A 17,216-nucleotide genomic window follows, 5' to 3' on the forward strand; every position below is an offset into this window, starting at 1 on the left:
TAAACGGCCATTTCCAGCGTTCCGTTTACATGGAGCCTAAAATGAACAAGGAAAAGCAAAGTAAAAGGCATTCATCAATAATAATAGCCATCTACAAGTGAGTGACATCTCAGGAAGCACAGCCATTTGGTAATTAAACAATAAAAGGATGCTTTAAGCAAATAAAACACAATCAAAACATTGGCTACATATTAACTAATACTATCAGTAACAGGATTTGTAGATGGGAAATTGTATGAGCGAGCAGTAATAAATCAAACGTCTAACCAGCATTGTTCGCTGCGAGATTTATGGAGGATTTACAATAGCGCAGTTTCCAGCCTCCAGTCCAAACAAAAACAATGTGAGAAGACTGCGGGTCTAAAAATAAAACAAACAGCGACGTTCTCTGTATTGTGTGTTATTTTCTGCGCTGTGTGCATAGACTACCGTGAGATATCTGCAGGCCTCAGTAAACAGCAACATAACAATCACAGCTCCTGACAATACATTGAGGCTCCCTTCAGGTCACATGTGGATTCCTTCAAAAGTTCTTCAAATATTTTACAGTGCCTTAACTCTGTTACTGCCAGGCCCTACGCGCCACCTTTAAGGCCCGTACACACGATAAGAAAATCTGAAGAAAAATTTCGTCCAACGACCAATCTGCCGATTTTCGGATTGTTAGTATGGTGCTTTCGACAGCCGACTCCGACTTTTCAGCTGACAAAATCCTGATGTGCAGGCTATAAATTTTTTGTTGTCCGTAATACAACGTCCGATTTCGTCTCATTAGTACAGATTTCGAAGGAAAAAAAATCTTAAGAGCAAGACTAGGCATGCTCAGAGACGAAAGAACACATACAAAACAATCCAACACATGACATCACTTCTGAAGTAGAATTCTGTCGTACGGGAAAATTCGTATGAAAAAAACCTCTTCATTTTCCACATCAGACTAGCATGCCACAAAAAACGGACGACAGATCGTTCGATAATCTGATCGTGTGTACGGGGCTTAGGCCTCATTCACACAGGTGCTGAGGCCCGTACATCATGAATTGTTTGCTTATGTGGCTGGAGCAGCCAAGCACAGCCAGCAGGCAGCCAATGCAACTTATTGGAGTCCATGCGGTCGCAGTGCTGCACAGATACAGCTGTTCGTCCTACATGACTGCTGAGAAGCATAGCAACTAATAAACCATGAGCAACTAATAAACCAATACCTTGCCCCGCAAAAAGACACAGAAGTTGATTAAGTTGGAAATAGGGCAAGGCCACAGCTTTATTGAACTTTGCAAAAGTAACAACTTTCCAAATGTACCAAACAACAGTGCCAGTCAAGGTTCTACTGTGAGCACCCGACAATGCCAGTCACAGTTCTACCCTGAGCACCCATATAACATAAACTTACATAGTCTAAGAGGCCTGTCCTTACCATCAGTGCCAGATAGACATTAGACTGACCCCAGAATTTAACTTGAGGGAATAGCCCATAAAGCAACATTAACAGACATGCCAACCTGCAAAAACTAATTTCAGGGAGGTTTCACTCCGCACTGCCGCCGACCGCCACCCCCCCCCCCTGTACTGCCGCGCCCTTTTCCGCGAACCCCCCCCACTCGCACTAATTTAACAAAACTAGAGGATGATCACATGAAATGGAATCAGTATACAGAGGGTTACTTCTTCTGAGAGATATTAATGGAACACTCTAACCACCATGACCACCTCAGTGATCTGAAGTGGTCATGGTGGTAGGAGTCAGAAACACTGTCCGTGAGCCGCCGGCCAAAAGCAGGAGACTCCCACAAGTCATGGGAGACTTGTCTGTAGATAGATAGATAGAATATATTGCTAGATAGATACGTAATAAATAGATCCTCTTTTCTCTCTCTCTCTATTCTAACAGTTCTGAGAGTTCAGAAGATCAGAGATGAATAATTTTGCTATGTAAATGGCAGTAGTAATCTTTAGACTATAAATGTACAGTTTACTAACAAGAAATAATAAAGACAGAGGAAAAAGGTATATATTAGGAAATTGTAAGCAGTCAACTTCTATTGTGAAATACTTTTGCTATGCTTAATATTTTATTTCCTTACTAACACACATATCTGCTGATTTATAAAAGAATTGGTGAGAGTGAGACAAAGAATTTGATTTGCTGAGTGTTATGTTGGTGTTCATACCTCTGTATAGGAGGAGGGTAGAGGAGGACGGATCGCACAGTCCGATCTTCTGCTGCTGCTTCCTGTATGGCTCCTCCTGTCACAGGCAGAGTACATTTCATATCCTTCCGCCTGTGACAGAGCCGAACTATGCAGGGAGCAGCGCTCTGTCACTGACTCAGCAGACATCCGAAGTCTCTCACGGCAGCCGGGAGGTCGCACGGCACTTGCGGGTGTCCGTGAGCCGCTGGCCAATGGCGGGAGACTTGGGATGTCTGCATTAATTACTGGCAAGGTCAAAACTGCCAATAAAGCTGTGACAAAACATCACAACGTGCGGGTGGGCAACTCTTGTAACAGCTGAATCTCTTCAGAACAGTTGGATGTTCCCCAGCGTAGCCTTTTCCTAGAGTTCAGGCTCCATCCAGTCACCCGAGGTCTTTGTAGCCAATCCCAATGGAGCTACTTAACTTCTCTTTTAGGTTCACACCCACAATGACGCCATGCTTCCAGCAGTCATAGCTCCCTTTCCCTAAAGGAGGTTCAAGGGGCCTTCATTGACAGATGTGTGAGTGCGGAGAAAACACACGGTCTGCTAATGGCCCGTACACAAGATCAGAAAATCGTACAAAAAATACCGCTTTCGAAGCGATTGTACGATAATCTGATCGTTAGCACACAGCTTTCCAGAGACAATCATGACAGTTCATCCGATGTTATGCGATGGGACGAGCACGAAAATTTGTCTGTCGTAAAAGAATTTTTGTATCTTTAGTAAACTCTTCTTTTTTGACAGGATTGATAGGAGATTAGCATGCAAAAAAAAAAAAACAGGCGATCATTCATCCGATGATCTCATTGTGTGTACCGGGCATTAGATTTACATGGGCTGCCTGCACACAGCACTTGGCAGATCCAGCCATATAAAAAGGGCAGCAACACCTGTGTGAATGAGGCCCTTTTTTTTTTAATTATTATTATTATTAAGGATTTCTATAGCGCCAGCAATTTACGCAGCGCTTTACAATATTAGAGGGATACAGTACATATACAATACAATAAAATACAAGAGGATTTAGAGGGACCTGCTCAGAAGAGCTTACAATCTAAATGGGGTGGGGCAGGTGTTACAAGAGGTAAGAGTAGGGAATGAGCTGATGGCAGATTAGTTGGTGGTGTGATAGGCTTCCCTGAAGAGATGAGTTTTCAGGGATCGCCTGAAAGCAGCTAGAGTAGGAGATAGCTGTACAGGTTGAGGTAGAGCGTTCCAGAGGATGGGAGAGGCCCTGGAGAAATCCTGGAGATGAGCATGAGAGGAGGAGACAAGGGAGCTTGAGAGTAGGAGGTCTTGAGAGGAGCGGACAATTTGGGTGATATTTGGAGACAAGATTGGTGATGTAGCTCGGGGCAGAGTTGTGAATGGCTTTGTATGTTGTGGTTAGTATTTTGAATTTAATTCGCTGGGCAATTGGGAGCCAGTGTAGGGATTGGCAGAGAGGGGAGGCAGACGCTTGAGTGTCATCGGCGTATAGATGGTATTGGAAGCCGTGGGCGGTTATCAAGTGAGCAAGGGAGGCGGTGTAGATAGAGAAGAGGAGGGGGTCCAAGAACAGAGCCTTGGGGAACCCCCACAGAAAGGGGCAATGGGGAGGAGGAGGTAGAGTTGTGGGTAACACTGAAGGAGTGCTGTGATAGGTAGGAGGAGAACCAAGATAGAGCAGAATCTTGGAGGCCAAGGGAACAGAGTTTATTAAGAAGGAGCGGGTGGTCAACAGTATCAAAGGCCGCAGAAAGGTCAAGTAATAGAAGTATGGAGTAGTGGCCATTGGTTTTAGCAGTTAGTAGATCGTTTGTGAGTTTTAGTAAGGCAGTTTCTGTAGAGTGCTGCGAGCGAAAGCCAGACTGTAAGGGATCAAGAAGGTTATTTTCACTGAGGTAGGAGCTGAGACGTTTGTAGACGAAGCGTTCTAGACATTTAGAAGTGAATGGGAGCAGTGAAATGGGTCTTAAGTTGTTCAGGTTGGTGAGGTCTAGTGAGGGCTTTTTAAGTATGGGAGTGATCTGTGCATGTTTTAGAGGGGAGGGGAAGGTGCCACTAGAGAGGGAGAGATTGAAGATGTGAGTAAGGGAGCATAGGATAGAGTAAGAGGGTGTCCGTAGTAGTTGTGAGGGAACAGGATCCAGGGAACAGGTGGTTCGGTGGGCATCTGAAAACATTTTTTAACCTCTTCAGTAAGTAGCCAGTTCAAAGGAGGAGAGTGTTGACTGTGCTGTTAGGCAAGGTATGTGGAGTGGGGAAGATGTGCGCACAGTGTCGGCGTCCTCACGTATTGCATCAACCTTGTCTTTGAAGTTACAGTAAACCCCCCTCCATTGCGGGGGTTACATTCCAGACCCAGCCGCGAAAAGTGGAATTCCGCGAAATAGAAAACCCTATTAAAATGCATTGTAGGCATGTTTATTTTACTGTCACTGTACGTGTAGAAGCATTTTAAGGTCTTTAAACACACTTTTAAAACAATAGAAACTCATTTAAACACATAAAAGATACTAAGAGACATAGCAAGAGCTATGGAAAACACAAAAATATTTCATTTTTAATGATTTATATAGTAAAATAACATTACAAAAAAAAAACGCGAATTACCGGGACCGCAAAAACTGAACCGCGATGGAGCGGGGGATTACTGTGTTGGCAATCTCTTGGGCAGTGAGTAAGTTAGTGAGTAGAGGGGGTGGGGGACGAAGTAGAGAGTTAAAAGTTGAGAAGAGCTGGAGGGGACTAGATGACAGGGTAGTGATAGGAGAGACAAAGTAGGCTTGTTTGGCAGCATGGAGGCATGAATTGTAGGTTTGGAGGGAAGATTTATATAGGATGAAGTCCTGCAAGCATTTGGTTTTATGCCATCGTCGTTCAAGAGCACGGCAGTGTCTCTTGAGATTTCTACTGTAGTCAGTTTGCCAGGGTTGCAATGGTCGGGCCTGATTCTGCGTATAGTTAGAGGAACAAGTGCGTCAAGTGATGACGAGAGTGAACTGTTGTAAACAGAGGTGGCCAGGTCAGGACAGGGCAGGGGAGAGATTATGTCATGTAGGTGGTCAGTGGCAGAATAGAGGCGAGAGGGGTTAAAGTAACGAAGGTTCCTACAAGTAATTGTTTGCTGCTTGGGGGGTTGGGTGATTTGAGGCAAGGATACAGTGAAACTGATGAGGTTGTGTTTAGAGAGAGGAAAGGGGGTGTTGGTGAGGTTGCCAGCAGAGCAGAGATGGAAGAATATAAGGTCGAGGGTATTACCATTGGAGTGGGTGGAAGTGTGTGTTCATTGGGTTAGGTCAAAAGAGGAAGTTAGGTTGAGGAGTTGAGTTGTAGGTGTGCTGTTATCATTGACAGGGATGTTGAAGTCACCAAGAATGATAGTGGGTATTTCAGAGGAGATAAAGTAGGGTAGCCAGGCAGCAAAGTCATCGAAAAAGCGTGATGCTGGTTCAGGGGGCCGATAGATTGCTGAAATCCTTAGAGAAATTGGAGAAAACAGACAAATACAATGCATCTCGAAAGAAGAGAGTGACAGAGAGGGAGGGTTTGGTAGGACTTTGTAGGTGCATTGCGGGGATAAAAGGAATCCAACTCCACCTCCTTTCTGTCCGGTGGGTCTGGGGGAGTGAGTCCAGTGGAGCCCACCATAGGAGAGGGCAGCAGGAGAAGCAGTGTCTACATTTTGAAGCCAGGTTACAGTTATGGCGAGTATGTTAAAGCTAGCCTATGAGAGATAAAAAGGTCATGCACAGATGTGAGCTTGTTACAGATGGAGCGAGCATTCCAAAGGGCACATGAGATTGGGGGGCTGGTTTTAGGAAGCAGGGTGACAGAAGTTAAACTGAGTGGATTGCGGCTGTTGCCAGAGGAGGAGGGTAGCGGGTTAATTTTGGCAGCAAATTTCTATTTAGTTTTAGTCTTAGTCTTAGGACTACAATGGCATTTTAGTTTTAGTCCCATTTTAGTCTTCTGAAAGTGTTTTAGTTTTAGTCGTATTTAGTCAACTAAAACTTCAGTACATTTTTGTCGACTAAAACATCTTACATTTTAGTCGACTAAAACGTCCTACATTTTTGTCGACTAAAACCCATTTTAGTCATCTAAATGGTCATGGTCAGGTCAGAGAGGAGGCCTGTAATGCTGCTGCCTGCAGTCAGTGCAGTGAGTGCACACAGTGCTGCTCAGAGTGCTGGATGGGGGTCTCAGGTTTAAGGGTGGTCTCTGGTCTGACTCTGAACTGAAGTTGTTGAACAGGATGGGCCGGGCGGGCCTCAGCGGCCTATATGCACGCACACAGTCCTGAATGGATGGCGGAATCGGATGCCAGTGGTGACTGGTGAGTGGTCTGAGGGGACTCAGGGAGGCAGTAATAGCTGGCCTGGCTGTTAACTCACAGTGGGTGCTCTGCTCTGGATGTGGTGGTGGCCGGGTGCCAGTGCCGTGTGATGAGTCGGGCCTGGTGCGTCTGGCTGTAGTGCTGCAGCTGCAGTGCTCTGGTGAGGTCAGGTGACTGGTCTCGAGTCGACTCTCTTGTAGTAGTCCACTCCTCACGTCGGACTTTACTGGGCACGCCACACCAGACGCCACACAGGCAGAGCTCCATGAAAACCGGAAGTTGGGTAAATGTCCCTGCCTCACATTCTCGTTTAGTTTTCGTTCGTTAACGAAAACGGATTTGATTTTCGTCATAGTTGTCGTCATTTGACGAAAATGTGCTATACTTTGCATCTCGTTTTCGTCAGTTGAAAAATGGCGGTGACGAAAGTGGTGGCGAAAACATTTTCGTTGACTAAATAAACACTGCTGTAAACTCCATTGGCTGTAATGTCATTGCACATATTACCTGAATATATTACCAACATTAAATATTAGGGAAAAATATAAGAAAAGCCTTTTTCTTAATTGTTTTGTTTTCAGCAGCTTAGTAGATGCTCCTTACTTATGCGGTGGTGCAATACATGTTTAAACTTTAATGTGCTATTATTACATGCTCTGGATGAAATTGTGTTGCCGATATAGAAATGGCTAGCAGAGGAGTGTTAATTTTGATGTCAATTTTTTATTTAGTTTTAGTTATAGTCTTATGACTAAAATGCCATTTTAGTTTTAGTCATATTTTAGGCTTAAGACTGAAATGCCATTTTAGTTTTAGTCGTATTTTAGTCATCTGAATTGTTTTAGTTTTAGTCGTATTTTAGTCGACTAAAAATGTGTTAATTTAGTCGACGAAAACGTTTTAGTCGGTTTTAGTCGACAAAATTACCAATGTTATGTGGTTTGCAGTTAGAAAAAGGAGGGCCAGGATTTGGGGAAATATCCCCTGAGGCTAGGAGAAGGAGGGTGAGAAAGGTAAGATGGGAGTGGGATGTGTATGAGTGCACGTCTAATTGCCCTGCTGTTTAGGTTAGCATGTGAGCTCAGCAACTGAAGGAGGTGATGGGTACAGTGGTAGGGAGAGGGTAGGAGTGAGGGTGCTATGTGTATGCTGTGGGGTGGAGAGGAGGGGTAGTGTAAGGATATGTTGAGGATGGAAGACACCAATGTGAGAAAGAAGAGTAGAAGGAGCATGTTTGCAGAAAGAAAATGGGAATCTGACTTCAAATAAGTTAAATGTTGAGTGCTGGTTTGCTTGCAATCTTTCCAGAGGGAAATTATTAGTTTTTACAATTTTTATCATGTAAAAAAACTAATTTCTAATGATAAATTTGACAGTTTAAGAAAATGTATGGTTTGGGGGTATTTTACAGAGTACAGGACCTGCAGAATGAAAGGATAGTGAGAGGACCCCACCACTGGTCAGCCAATAGGAACTGTCCACACAAGTAATTGCATGGACAATGCCTCAATCCTTCACTCAATCCCCATGTAATTAATAAAGAAGACTCAGGACCTGAGCGTTACATGACTGCTGCTGAGAACTACAAGCCTTCTGCCGCAATGAACATTGCCGTGTAGGCGGAGCTCCGCAGGGCTGTGTTGTTTTTAGATTGTGACAGCGGATGCGAGGTGAAGAACCCCCACCCCCAGTCACAGGCAGAGGATGGGGGGGGGGGAATCTGCTGGAGCATGTTACACGTTACCCTAAATACAAGACCAATAACATGCTCCCAAACGTGAACTTTGCCCTTAGAAAAAAAAAAACGCATACTTCATACATCTTGGCAATACAGGCAAATTTCCCGTGTTTAATCCTCAAAGATCCTGCAAGTACAGAAAAATGAATTTGCCATAGATGCATTCAAATCCTAATTATTTGCTGTGACCTGGTCTGCTATAGTGTATACTTACTGGTGTCAGCACTGCCCAGTTGTCTTGCTAAACTACTGAATCCCTCCCATTGTCTTCATCTCCACTATACAGGGACTCATTTTATATTCCAAAATAAGAATTGAGAGGGCAAATTAGACTTTTAGAGATAACAAAGGAAGTGTGCATAGTACACAGGATTTTTCTTTTTTTGCACTTATGACACATACAATGAAAAAGTTATCACACCCCTTAAAATTTTTCACATTTTGTCATGTTACAACCAAAAATGTAATGTATTTTATTGGGATTTTAAGTGATAGACCAACACAAAGTGGCAAAATCTAGTGGACAAGAATGCTCCTGCGCTTGAGAGTTGCTAGCAGCTAGGTGCGTAGAAGAATTATAACTCCTTTTCTAGCCGCTGTTTCGGCTCTGCTGTCACTCCAAACAGGTCAGGAAAACAAAATGAACTCTAAAAGACAATAAAAGCACAGAGGGTGCACCGGCCTAGCGCATTACCTTGAAACAATTTATTAAAAAAGGAAAAATCTGTGTACATCATACTCACAAATGAATGACTTATTTAAGCGTGATAAAATATATATACTGTATATATAAAAAAAATAAAAAAAAAAACAGTCCACCAAAAGTCCATGCAGCATATTCTACTGTGGAAGCAGTAGTGGGATGTAGTTCTCCAAATGCATCTGATGCGTTTCAGATCTCATTTGGAGAACTACATCCCACTACTGCTTGCACAGTAGAATATGCTGCATGGACTTTTGGTGGACTGGTGGACTGTTATATATATATATATATACACTGTATATATATATATATATATATACTGTATATATATATATATATATATATATATATATATATATATATATATATATATATATATATATATATATATACACACACACATATACATATATATATATATATACACACATACCCACACACACATATATATATATATATATATATATATATATATATATACACACACACACATACAGTATTATATATTTTATTTTTTTTATCACACTTGAACAAGTCATTCGTTTGCGAGTATGATGTACACAGATTTTTTCCTTTTTTTAATAAATTATGTGCTTTTATTGTCTTTATAAACTAGTGGAGCCAATTGCCTTCATAAATCACCTAGATTTGTTAGAGAACCTTGGTGAACAAACAGCATCATGAAGGCCAAGGAACACACCAGACAGGTCAGGGATAAAGTTGCGGAGAAGTTTAACCACTTTACCGCTGAGTACCGTAGTACTACTGCGGCAAAGTGGCTCGTTATCGTCTGACGACGTAGTACTACGTCGTCAGACACTCCCCTTGTGGGCGGCGCTCGCGCGCCGCCGGAGGCTCGCTCCCGCTGTTTTCAGTCACAGCGGGAGTCGGGCCAGGGGAGGAGCAGCGGCGATCGCCTCTGCTCTTCCCCGATCGTCGGGCATCTAGTGCGGAGATCCGCCTGCTTGTGTAAACACAAGCGGGCGGATCTCCCAAGTGACAGGCAGGGTCAGATTGCAGGGTTCAGCATGAACCCTGGATCTGTCCTTGTGTCACACAGTCACCTCCCCCCCCCCCCACACGTCAGTAAGCACCAGGCATACATTAACCCCTCCCTCTCCAATAAAACTAACCCCTTCCCTGCCAGTGTCATTTTTACAGTAACAGTGCATATATATAGCACTGATTACTGCAGTAATGTCACTGGTACCCCCAAAAGTGTCAAAAATGTCAGTCAGGGGTCCGATCTGTCCGCCGCAATGTCGCAGTCCCGCAAAAAAAAAAAAAAATCGCAGATCGCCGCCATTACGCGTTAAAAAAAAAAACACCAAAAATGACAGAAATCTTTCCCTTTGTTAGTAAACGCAATAACTTTTGCGCAAACCAATCAAAATACGCTTATTGTGAATTTTTTTACCAAACATAGGTAGCAGAAAACAAATTGGCCAAAAATTAAAAAAAAATTTGATTTTTACATTTTTTTGGGGGGAATTTCATATAAAAAAAATGTGAAAAATATTGTTGTTTTTTCAAAATTTACGCTCTTTTTTTGTTTATAGCGCAAAAAGTAAAAATCGCACAGGTGATCAAATACCACCAAAAGAAAGCTCTGTTTGTGGGGAAAAAAGGACGTAAATTTCATTTGGGTACGGCGTCGCGCGACCGGTCGCGCAATTGTCAGTTAAAGTCGCACAGCACCGAATCGCAAAAAGTGGCCCAGACGTAAGACAGCAAAATGCTCTAGTGGTAAAGTGGTTAAAGCAGGGTTAGGTTATAAAAAAATATCCTATCCCAAGCTTTGAACATCTCACTGAGGACTATTCAATCCATCATCCGAAATGGAAAGAGTATGGCACAACTGCAAACCTACCAAGACATGGCTGTCCCCCTAAACTGACAGGCCGGGCAAGGAGAGCATTAATTAGAGAAGCAGCCAAGTGGTAACTCTGGAGGAGCTGCAAAGATCCACAGCTCAGGTGAGATCCACAGGACAACTATTAGTCCAACACTCCACAAATCTGACCTTTATGGAAGAGTAGCAAGAAGAAAGCCATTTGGGAGAAGCCATGTGGGGGACACAGCAAACATGTGGAAGAAGGTGCTCTGGTCAGATGAGACCAAAATTGAACTTTTTGGCCTACGATCAAAACGCTATGTGTGGCGGAAAACGAACACTGCACATTAGCCTAAACGCACCATCCCCATGGTGGTGGCATCATGTTGTGGGGATCCTTTTCTTCAGCAGGGACAGGAAAGATGGTCAGAATTGATGGGAAGATGGATGGAGCCAAATAGAGGGCAATCTTAGAAGAAAATCTGTTAGAATCTGCAAAAGACTTGAGACTGGGGCAGAGGTTCACCTTCCAGCAGGACAACAACTCTAAACATACAGCCAGAGCTGCAACGGAATGATGTAGATCAAAGCATATGCATGTGACAAAATATGGAAAATGCCAAGGGGTATGAATACTTTAGCAAGGCATTGTCTATAACAAAACACATTCTGTGGTATATTTAGTAGGGATCGACCGATTATCGGCAAAGCCGATATAGCGAGGGCCGATATGCACTTTTCCCGATATATCGAGGGCCGATATATCAGAATCGGCCCCGGAGGTTACCGATATTGCCGATATTTCGGAAAGTGCTTTCACCAGAGTGATGCCTGCAGCTAGAGGTATCAACCGGGTACCGGCGTCCATAGCCGACGGTTGGCTGTCTTGTAATGACAACCGATGCGGCTGAGAAGCCGCTCGGCTGTCATTACAAGGAGCGGGAGGGGACGTCCCCCCCTCCCACCACCTTCTGCGGCTCGCCTGCAAAGCCTCATTCAGCTCTGATCGGGTCTCCATGCAAAAACCCATGACATCACTTACGGGTGCCAGATTAAAAAAAGTGACAGCATTCAAAACAGCCAAACCCCCAGATCCCTCCACAAGAGTACCTGTAAAAAAATAAATATATATATTTTTTTTAAATGTACGAAAATATTGGCCCATATCGGCTGATACCGATACACAATGACCAAAATATCGGTATCGGCAATGAGAAAGCGATATCGATCGATCCCTACCGAGTAGGTTTTTTTTAGGACATTTGGAGCCCAAAAATCATGATTATTTATATACTTTTGTCTCTGACCTGCTGTAAAACAAAAGCGTACAATCACACTCACAGGCTATAAATATATGTCTGTTAAAGTGGTCCTACCACACTTACACTAGATTTATCTACTCCAACAGCTTTTCTTGCAAGCACTTTGGCAAGGTCCGCACAGAAATTCAACCCCACATATTATTATCCAGTAAAATGAATGGGTTGACGGCGTCATGTGTTTTCTATAAGAGACACAGAGAGGTACACTGAGCCAAGATAGCTATACATAAATACAGACGCTCTACTGTGTGATGCATGGATGGCATCTGGCCAACACAGCTGCCAAGAAAACAAAAAGAAAAACCTTCTGATCTCTGAACAACCTCCACTGCCACAGGAGAGCCATGAAGTCGCTGTCATTCCCATTTATTTGTCTCATATTGTTCAGCATTGGCCAGCACAAAGCGCAGTGGGTGATAATAAAATGTTTGTATATTAACCACTTCAGCTCCAGAAGGTTTTACCCCCTTCCTGACCAGGCCATTTTTTGCAAAACGGCACTGTGCTGCTTTAACTGATAAATGCGTGGTCATGCGACGCTGTACCCAAAAAAAATGTAGGTTTTTTTTTTCCTACAAATAGCGATTTCTTTTGGTGTTATTTAGTTACTTCTGCAGTTTTTATTTTTTGCGCTATAAACAAAAAATAAAACACAATTTAAAACAATATTTTTTACTTTCTGCTATAAAACATACCCCATAAAAAAATTAATAAAATAAAATTTCTTCATTAATTTAGACCAGTATGTATTCTGCTACATATTGGCCTAAATATAATAAATATATACATATATAATACATATACATACAAATAAATTATTTATATATTAATGATCGACCAATATTGTTTTTTTTTTTATTGCCGATGTCGATATTTTGGTCATCGCATATCGGTATCGGCCGATATTTTCGTACATTAACATTTTTTTTTTTTTTTTTTGGCAGGTACTCTAAAAGTCCCCAAAACCCTCCTCTGCACTTACATTCAAAACACCAAGCGCCCCCTCCTGAACCATACCAGGCCACATGCCCTCAACATAGAGGAGTGCCCTTGTCCAAGCACCTTGTCCCTATGTTGATAAGGACAAGGGCTTCTTCCTCACAACCCCTCCCCAGATCCCGGCACACCCCCTCCTATGTGAATGAGTATGGATTACATTGTAACCCTACAATTCCTTTTAAAAACAAAAAAACGTTGCCCGAAGCAGATCCAATGTCAATCACAACGCCTGCCGTCACCGCCAGACCCAAAAAAAAGATGATAAAAAAAACCTTCTGCCCCGACGAAGGCTCCCGCCAACTGCCTGTTCCTCCATCTGACAGTTCTTAAAAAGCTAAGGGGAGGGGGTCAGTTGGTGACGTCACTGGGTGGCCCCGCCTCTGTGTTACGTCGCTGCCCCAGCATGCTTCTGGCTGGAACACATACAGTGCTGTAAGCCACACCCCTGCTCCTTCCTCACAGGAATTGGACTGACAGCAGCAGAAGCCCTTTGGCTCCACTGCCCTCAAATTCTCCTGTAAAAGTAGGAGGTGAGCGGAGCGCTGCTGGAGCCAGAGACAGCCCTGCAGCAGTGACCTGGAGCCAGCTAAGTGTTTAGGGACAGAGGGGGTGTAGGACAGTTATTGGGACGTTTTTTACATTAAAGTATAACTAAATGCAATTTTTTTTTTTGTCCGTTTTGGACAGGGTGGAGATGGAGTATAACACCTCTTAGGCTTTTACTGCTGTCTATGTCCCCATTTTGGAGATTCACCCTCTGTTAGTCCTATTTGCCGTATCATTGAAAGAGTTGCTTATATTCCAAATCGTCCCCAGAAAAGTAGGAGGGTAAATTTTCCAATGGGGACACTAGTTCAGGTGACCTGGGCAGCCCCAAGGGTTCCCTTTAATTTGCAGGGATTTCCTCTCACTTCCTTAATTTTGCACGCCCAATTTTTCAGTTTTTTATTTGTTAAAAATGTTTGAAATATCCAATAAATTTTGTTCCACTTCATGATTGTGTCCCACTTGTTGTTGATTCTTCAAAAAAAATTACAATTTTATATCTTTATGTTTGAAGCCTGAAATGTGGCAAAAGGTCGAAAAGTTCAAGGGGGCCAAATACTTTCGCAAGGCACTGTATACACACACACCACACATACATACATACACACACAATTATATATATATATATATATATATATATATATATATATATATTATATATTTTTTTTTTTTGACAGCATATTTTGCACATACATGCCATTAAGAAGAAAGTCAACCATTCTTACCTTTCGGTCTTCTCTGGACTTCTTAGCTGCATGTAAAGCCCCCAAAATATTATGTATGTCAAAGGCTTTTTTAGACCAATCATCTTTGCACGCAGGAGGTTGTACAAAGTTTCCTTCGACTCTGTATCTGTCGGCAGGAATCTTACTCATTGGAGGAGGTAAAGTTCCACAGTTGACACTGGACCATCCATCTGTGGAGTCAGCATAGGACTCCTGATCACTGACATTACCTTGCTGCCAATCTCGTATTACATGAACAGGCAACCATTTCTTCTGGCCCCCAACATCCATTGGGCCAGGTTTCTTTGGGAGATGTGGTGGTCCTCTTGGTGGAATAACAGGAACCTCAATCCGTGCCGACGGACCTAAATGCTTCTTGTAGTTCTGCGGTTTATCAGCTGCTGGAAAATGGCCATCATCCTCATTGGAATATCCATTCCAGTGTAGAACTGGCGGATTCTGTGCTCTGCCACCAGGATTCTCCCATAGTCCACGAGGGATGTGTTTATTTGGGGCACTTCCCAAGTCAACAACCAACACCCGGTTTGTTTTCTCCTCCTGGTTAAAATTTCCAATTCCACTATCACTATTACTGCTGGTGCTGTTATTCTGATGGGCATCAGCATCATTGTCAAGGAATGCTCTTGCCCTCATACCTTCAATCAACTCACCCATGTCTCTGTAAAGAACAGATACAAACTGTAGAACTGGCATTGAAGATGGTGGGAACTCCAAGCATCCATTGGTGTCTGGATCTGGTGTACATTCAAATGCAAATCTCCTGGCAATACCCTGATGTATTTTATGGTGGAATAATTCTGGATCCACCATAAACACATGACAAGATGTCCTCAAAATCCCTTCTTCATCTTGTGCCAAGCTTTGATCATCATTACTTTGCATGGTAACAAGTCCAAAAAACCTTTTGTCATCAGGACACACAGCACTGAACGCCAGTTTCTCAGCAGGGTACACTGCTATAATACCCACCTTATCACTGCAAAGCTGAATGTTGTCATGCATGATTTTCATGAGCACCAAGGAATGTATTTTTTGTTCAGCTCTTAGGCGTCTCATACACCCACGGATAGCCTGCAAGCTATCATACTCAAGGTTGGAACTTGTGGAAGGAAGTTCGATAGAGCCAAGATAGCCAACGATCATACCAACATTTAAAATACTAGCATCCAGCTCAAAGTCCTCCAGGTTCTGAACCCCATTGGAGAACACAGAGTCGTTGTTTATCATTTTTGATATTTCGTCTGTTGAAAGAAATTCTGCACTATGTTTGGTTTTCTCCCTTCTCATTTCATAATGTGAAGCAGACATTGACCTTGACCTCTGTTTTGGTGCATGGTTCTCTGTCTTTCCACCAGATACAGGGTTCTCAAAAATCATGGTGAATATTCCTCCGGACTGCATCTCTTCTACAACTCTCTCTGCTCGGTTTATGCCCATGGCTTTTGAATCAAGCCTTGGTTTTAAGCAAGTCTTACCCTCATAATAGGCAATTTCTTCATCACTAGAGCATAAATCCATGTGACGGGCTCCTTCTGCAATGACCATATGAAGAACACCAGAACATTTTCCAATTAATTTGACCACATCTTCATGAGATGCCTTTTTGATATTAATTTCGTTGACTGCACAGATCTGATCCCCAGGTTTAAGTCCTACAAACTCAGCAGGGCTATCTTTAATCACGTTACCTATGATACAAGGGGACTGTCCAGAAAGAGTAAAACCATAACCAGCTCTTCCTCGCGCCACCTCAACGCTTCTAAGACGCTGGGTGTTGTGCATTTTCATACGATTCTTGGTGGGATCAAACGGCCTATACATTTCATTTACATATGAAGTTGAGGAATCTTGCTGACAAAAATACTAGATCACTTCAACTTGTCTGTCGCGGACTCCTGGAAAACACAAATACAAAACACATTAAACATCTGTCTTCCATTGAATTCCTTTCCTGGTCCAATAAACATTTAGTACAGCTAGACAAAAATGTTAACAAAAATGTCCTCACTCACTGCAAGCAAACCATTAACAGAAAGAATACAAGTACAAAAAAGTAAAACATGTTAGTGCATTAATTATCATCCAATTAATTCAATCTTGTAAAAAAACGTAATATTTGAAAAAAAAAAAAAAAAAAAAGGACGTAATTTTCAAAACTGAAAAATTACCTGGCAAATGTTGACACTGTGAGCAGATTAAAAGCCTACAAAATAGGTAGACTTACAGGAAATCCAGTACAGTATGTTTAAATGTGTTTTCTTTTAAGATATGAATGTGACTGCAATCATCAGTTCAATATAAATATATCTGAAAATCATGTTTGATGTGTATATAAGAGCAGCAATACTGAAAAGCACAGACCAACATTTGGAGACAAAAGGTACGACGAAGGCAGGCCTCAGATACCCCAGAGGGAAAATGAGCCAGAAGCGAGGCGGTGGGGCACGTCCAAGGGAAAATTGCCATATTGGTATACACAGTTGTACAGAGTGAGTATTCTACAAATGTAGGATACTCACGTGCGGTGACGTAACGTGTAGGGCATTCCGGACCGGAAGTGATGCAAGAGACTGGCAAGTCATTCAATCTATATAATACAGATGATTTTAACTGTAAGAGATACTATTTTAATAAATATCATTACTTTTAAAAATACTACACTATGGAGGAATACTTTACCCTAAACACAAGGAGTAAGCGTGGGAGACTGAGCCTTAAAGGGACCACTACCTTGGATCACCCTGATATTCCAGGAACACCTGGAATGAAATCAAGACCGATGAAACACCATCCCGGATACTACAA

At 42.6% G+C, this 17,216-nt stretch overlaps 1 protein-coding gene across 1 annotated transcript in view; it reads right to left on the minus strand.

Moving 5' to 3' along the window:
* RGS12 (regulator of G protein signaling 12) overlaps window positions 1-17,216 on the minus strand; it is a gene marked incomplete at its 3' end in the record, with an annotated part of 381,119 nt that overhangs the window by 310,298 nt on the left and 53,605 nt on the right. Inside the window, exon 2 of the mRNA XM_082256415.1 lies at window positions 14,391-16,306. Within this exon, the coding sequence (XP_082112541.1) occupies window positions 14,391-16,232 (1,842 nt within the window). The 5' untranslated portion in view covers window positions 16,233-16,306. The remainder of the gene's footprint in view (window positions 1-14,390; window positions 16,307-17,216) is intronic.

Source organism: Pelophylax lessonae (assembly GCF_965119305.1).
Source record: "Pelophylax lessonae genome assembly, chromosome: 1".
NCBI lineage: Eukaryota > Metazoa > Chordata > Amphibia > Anura > Ranidae > Pelophylax > Pelophylax lessonae.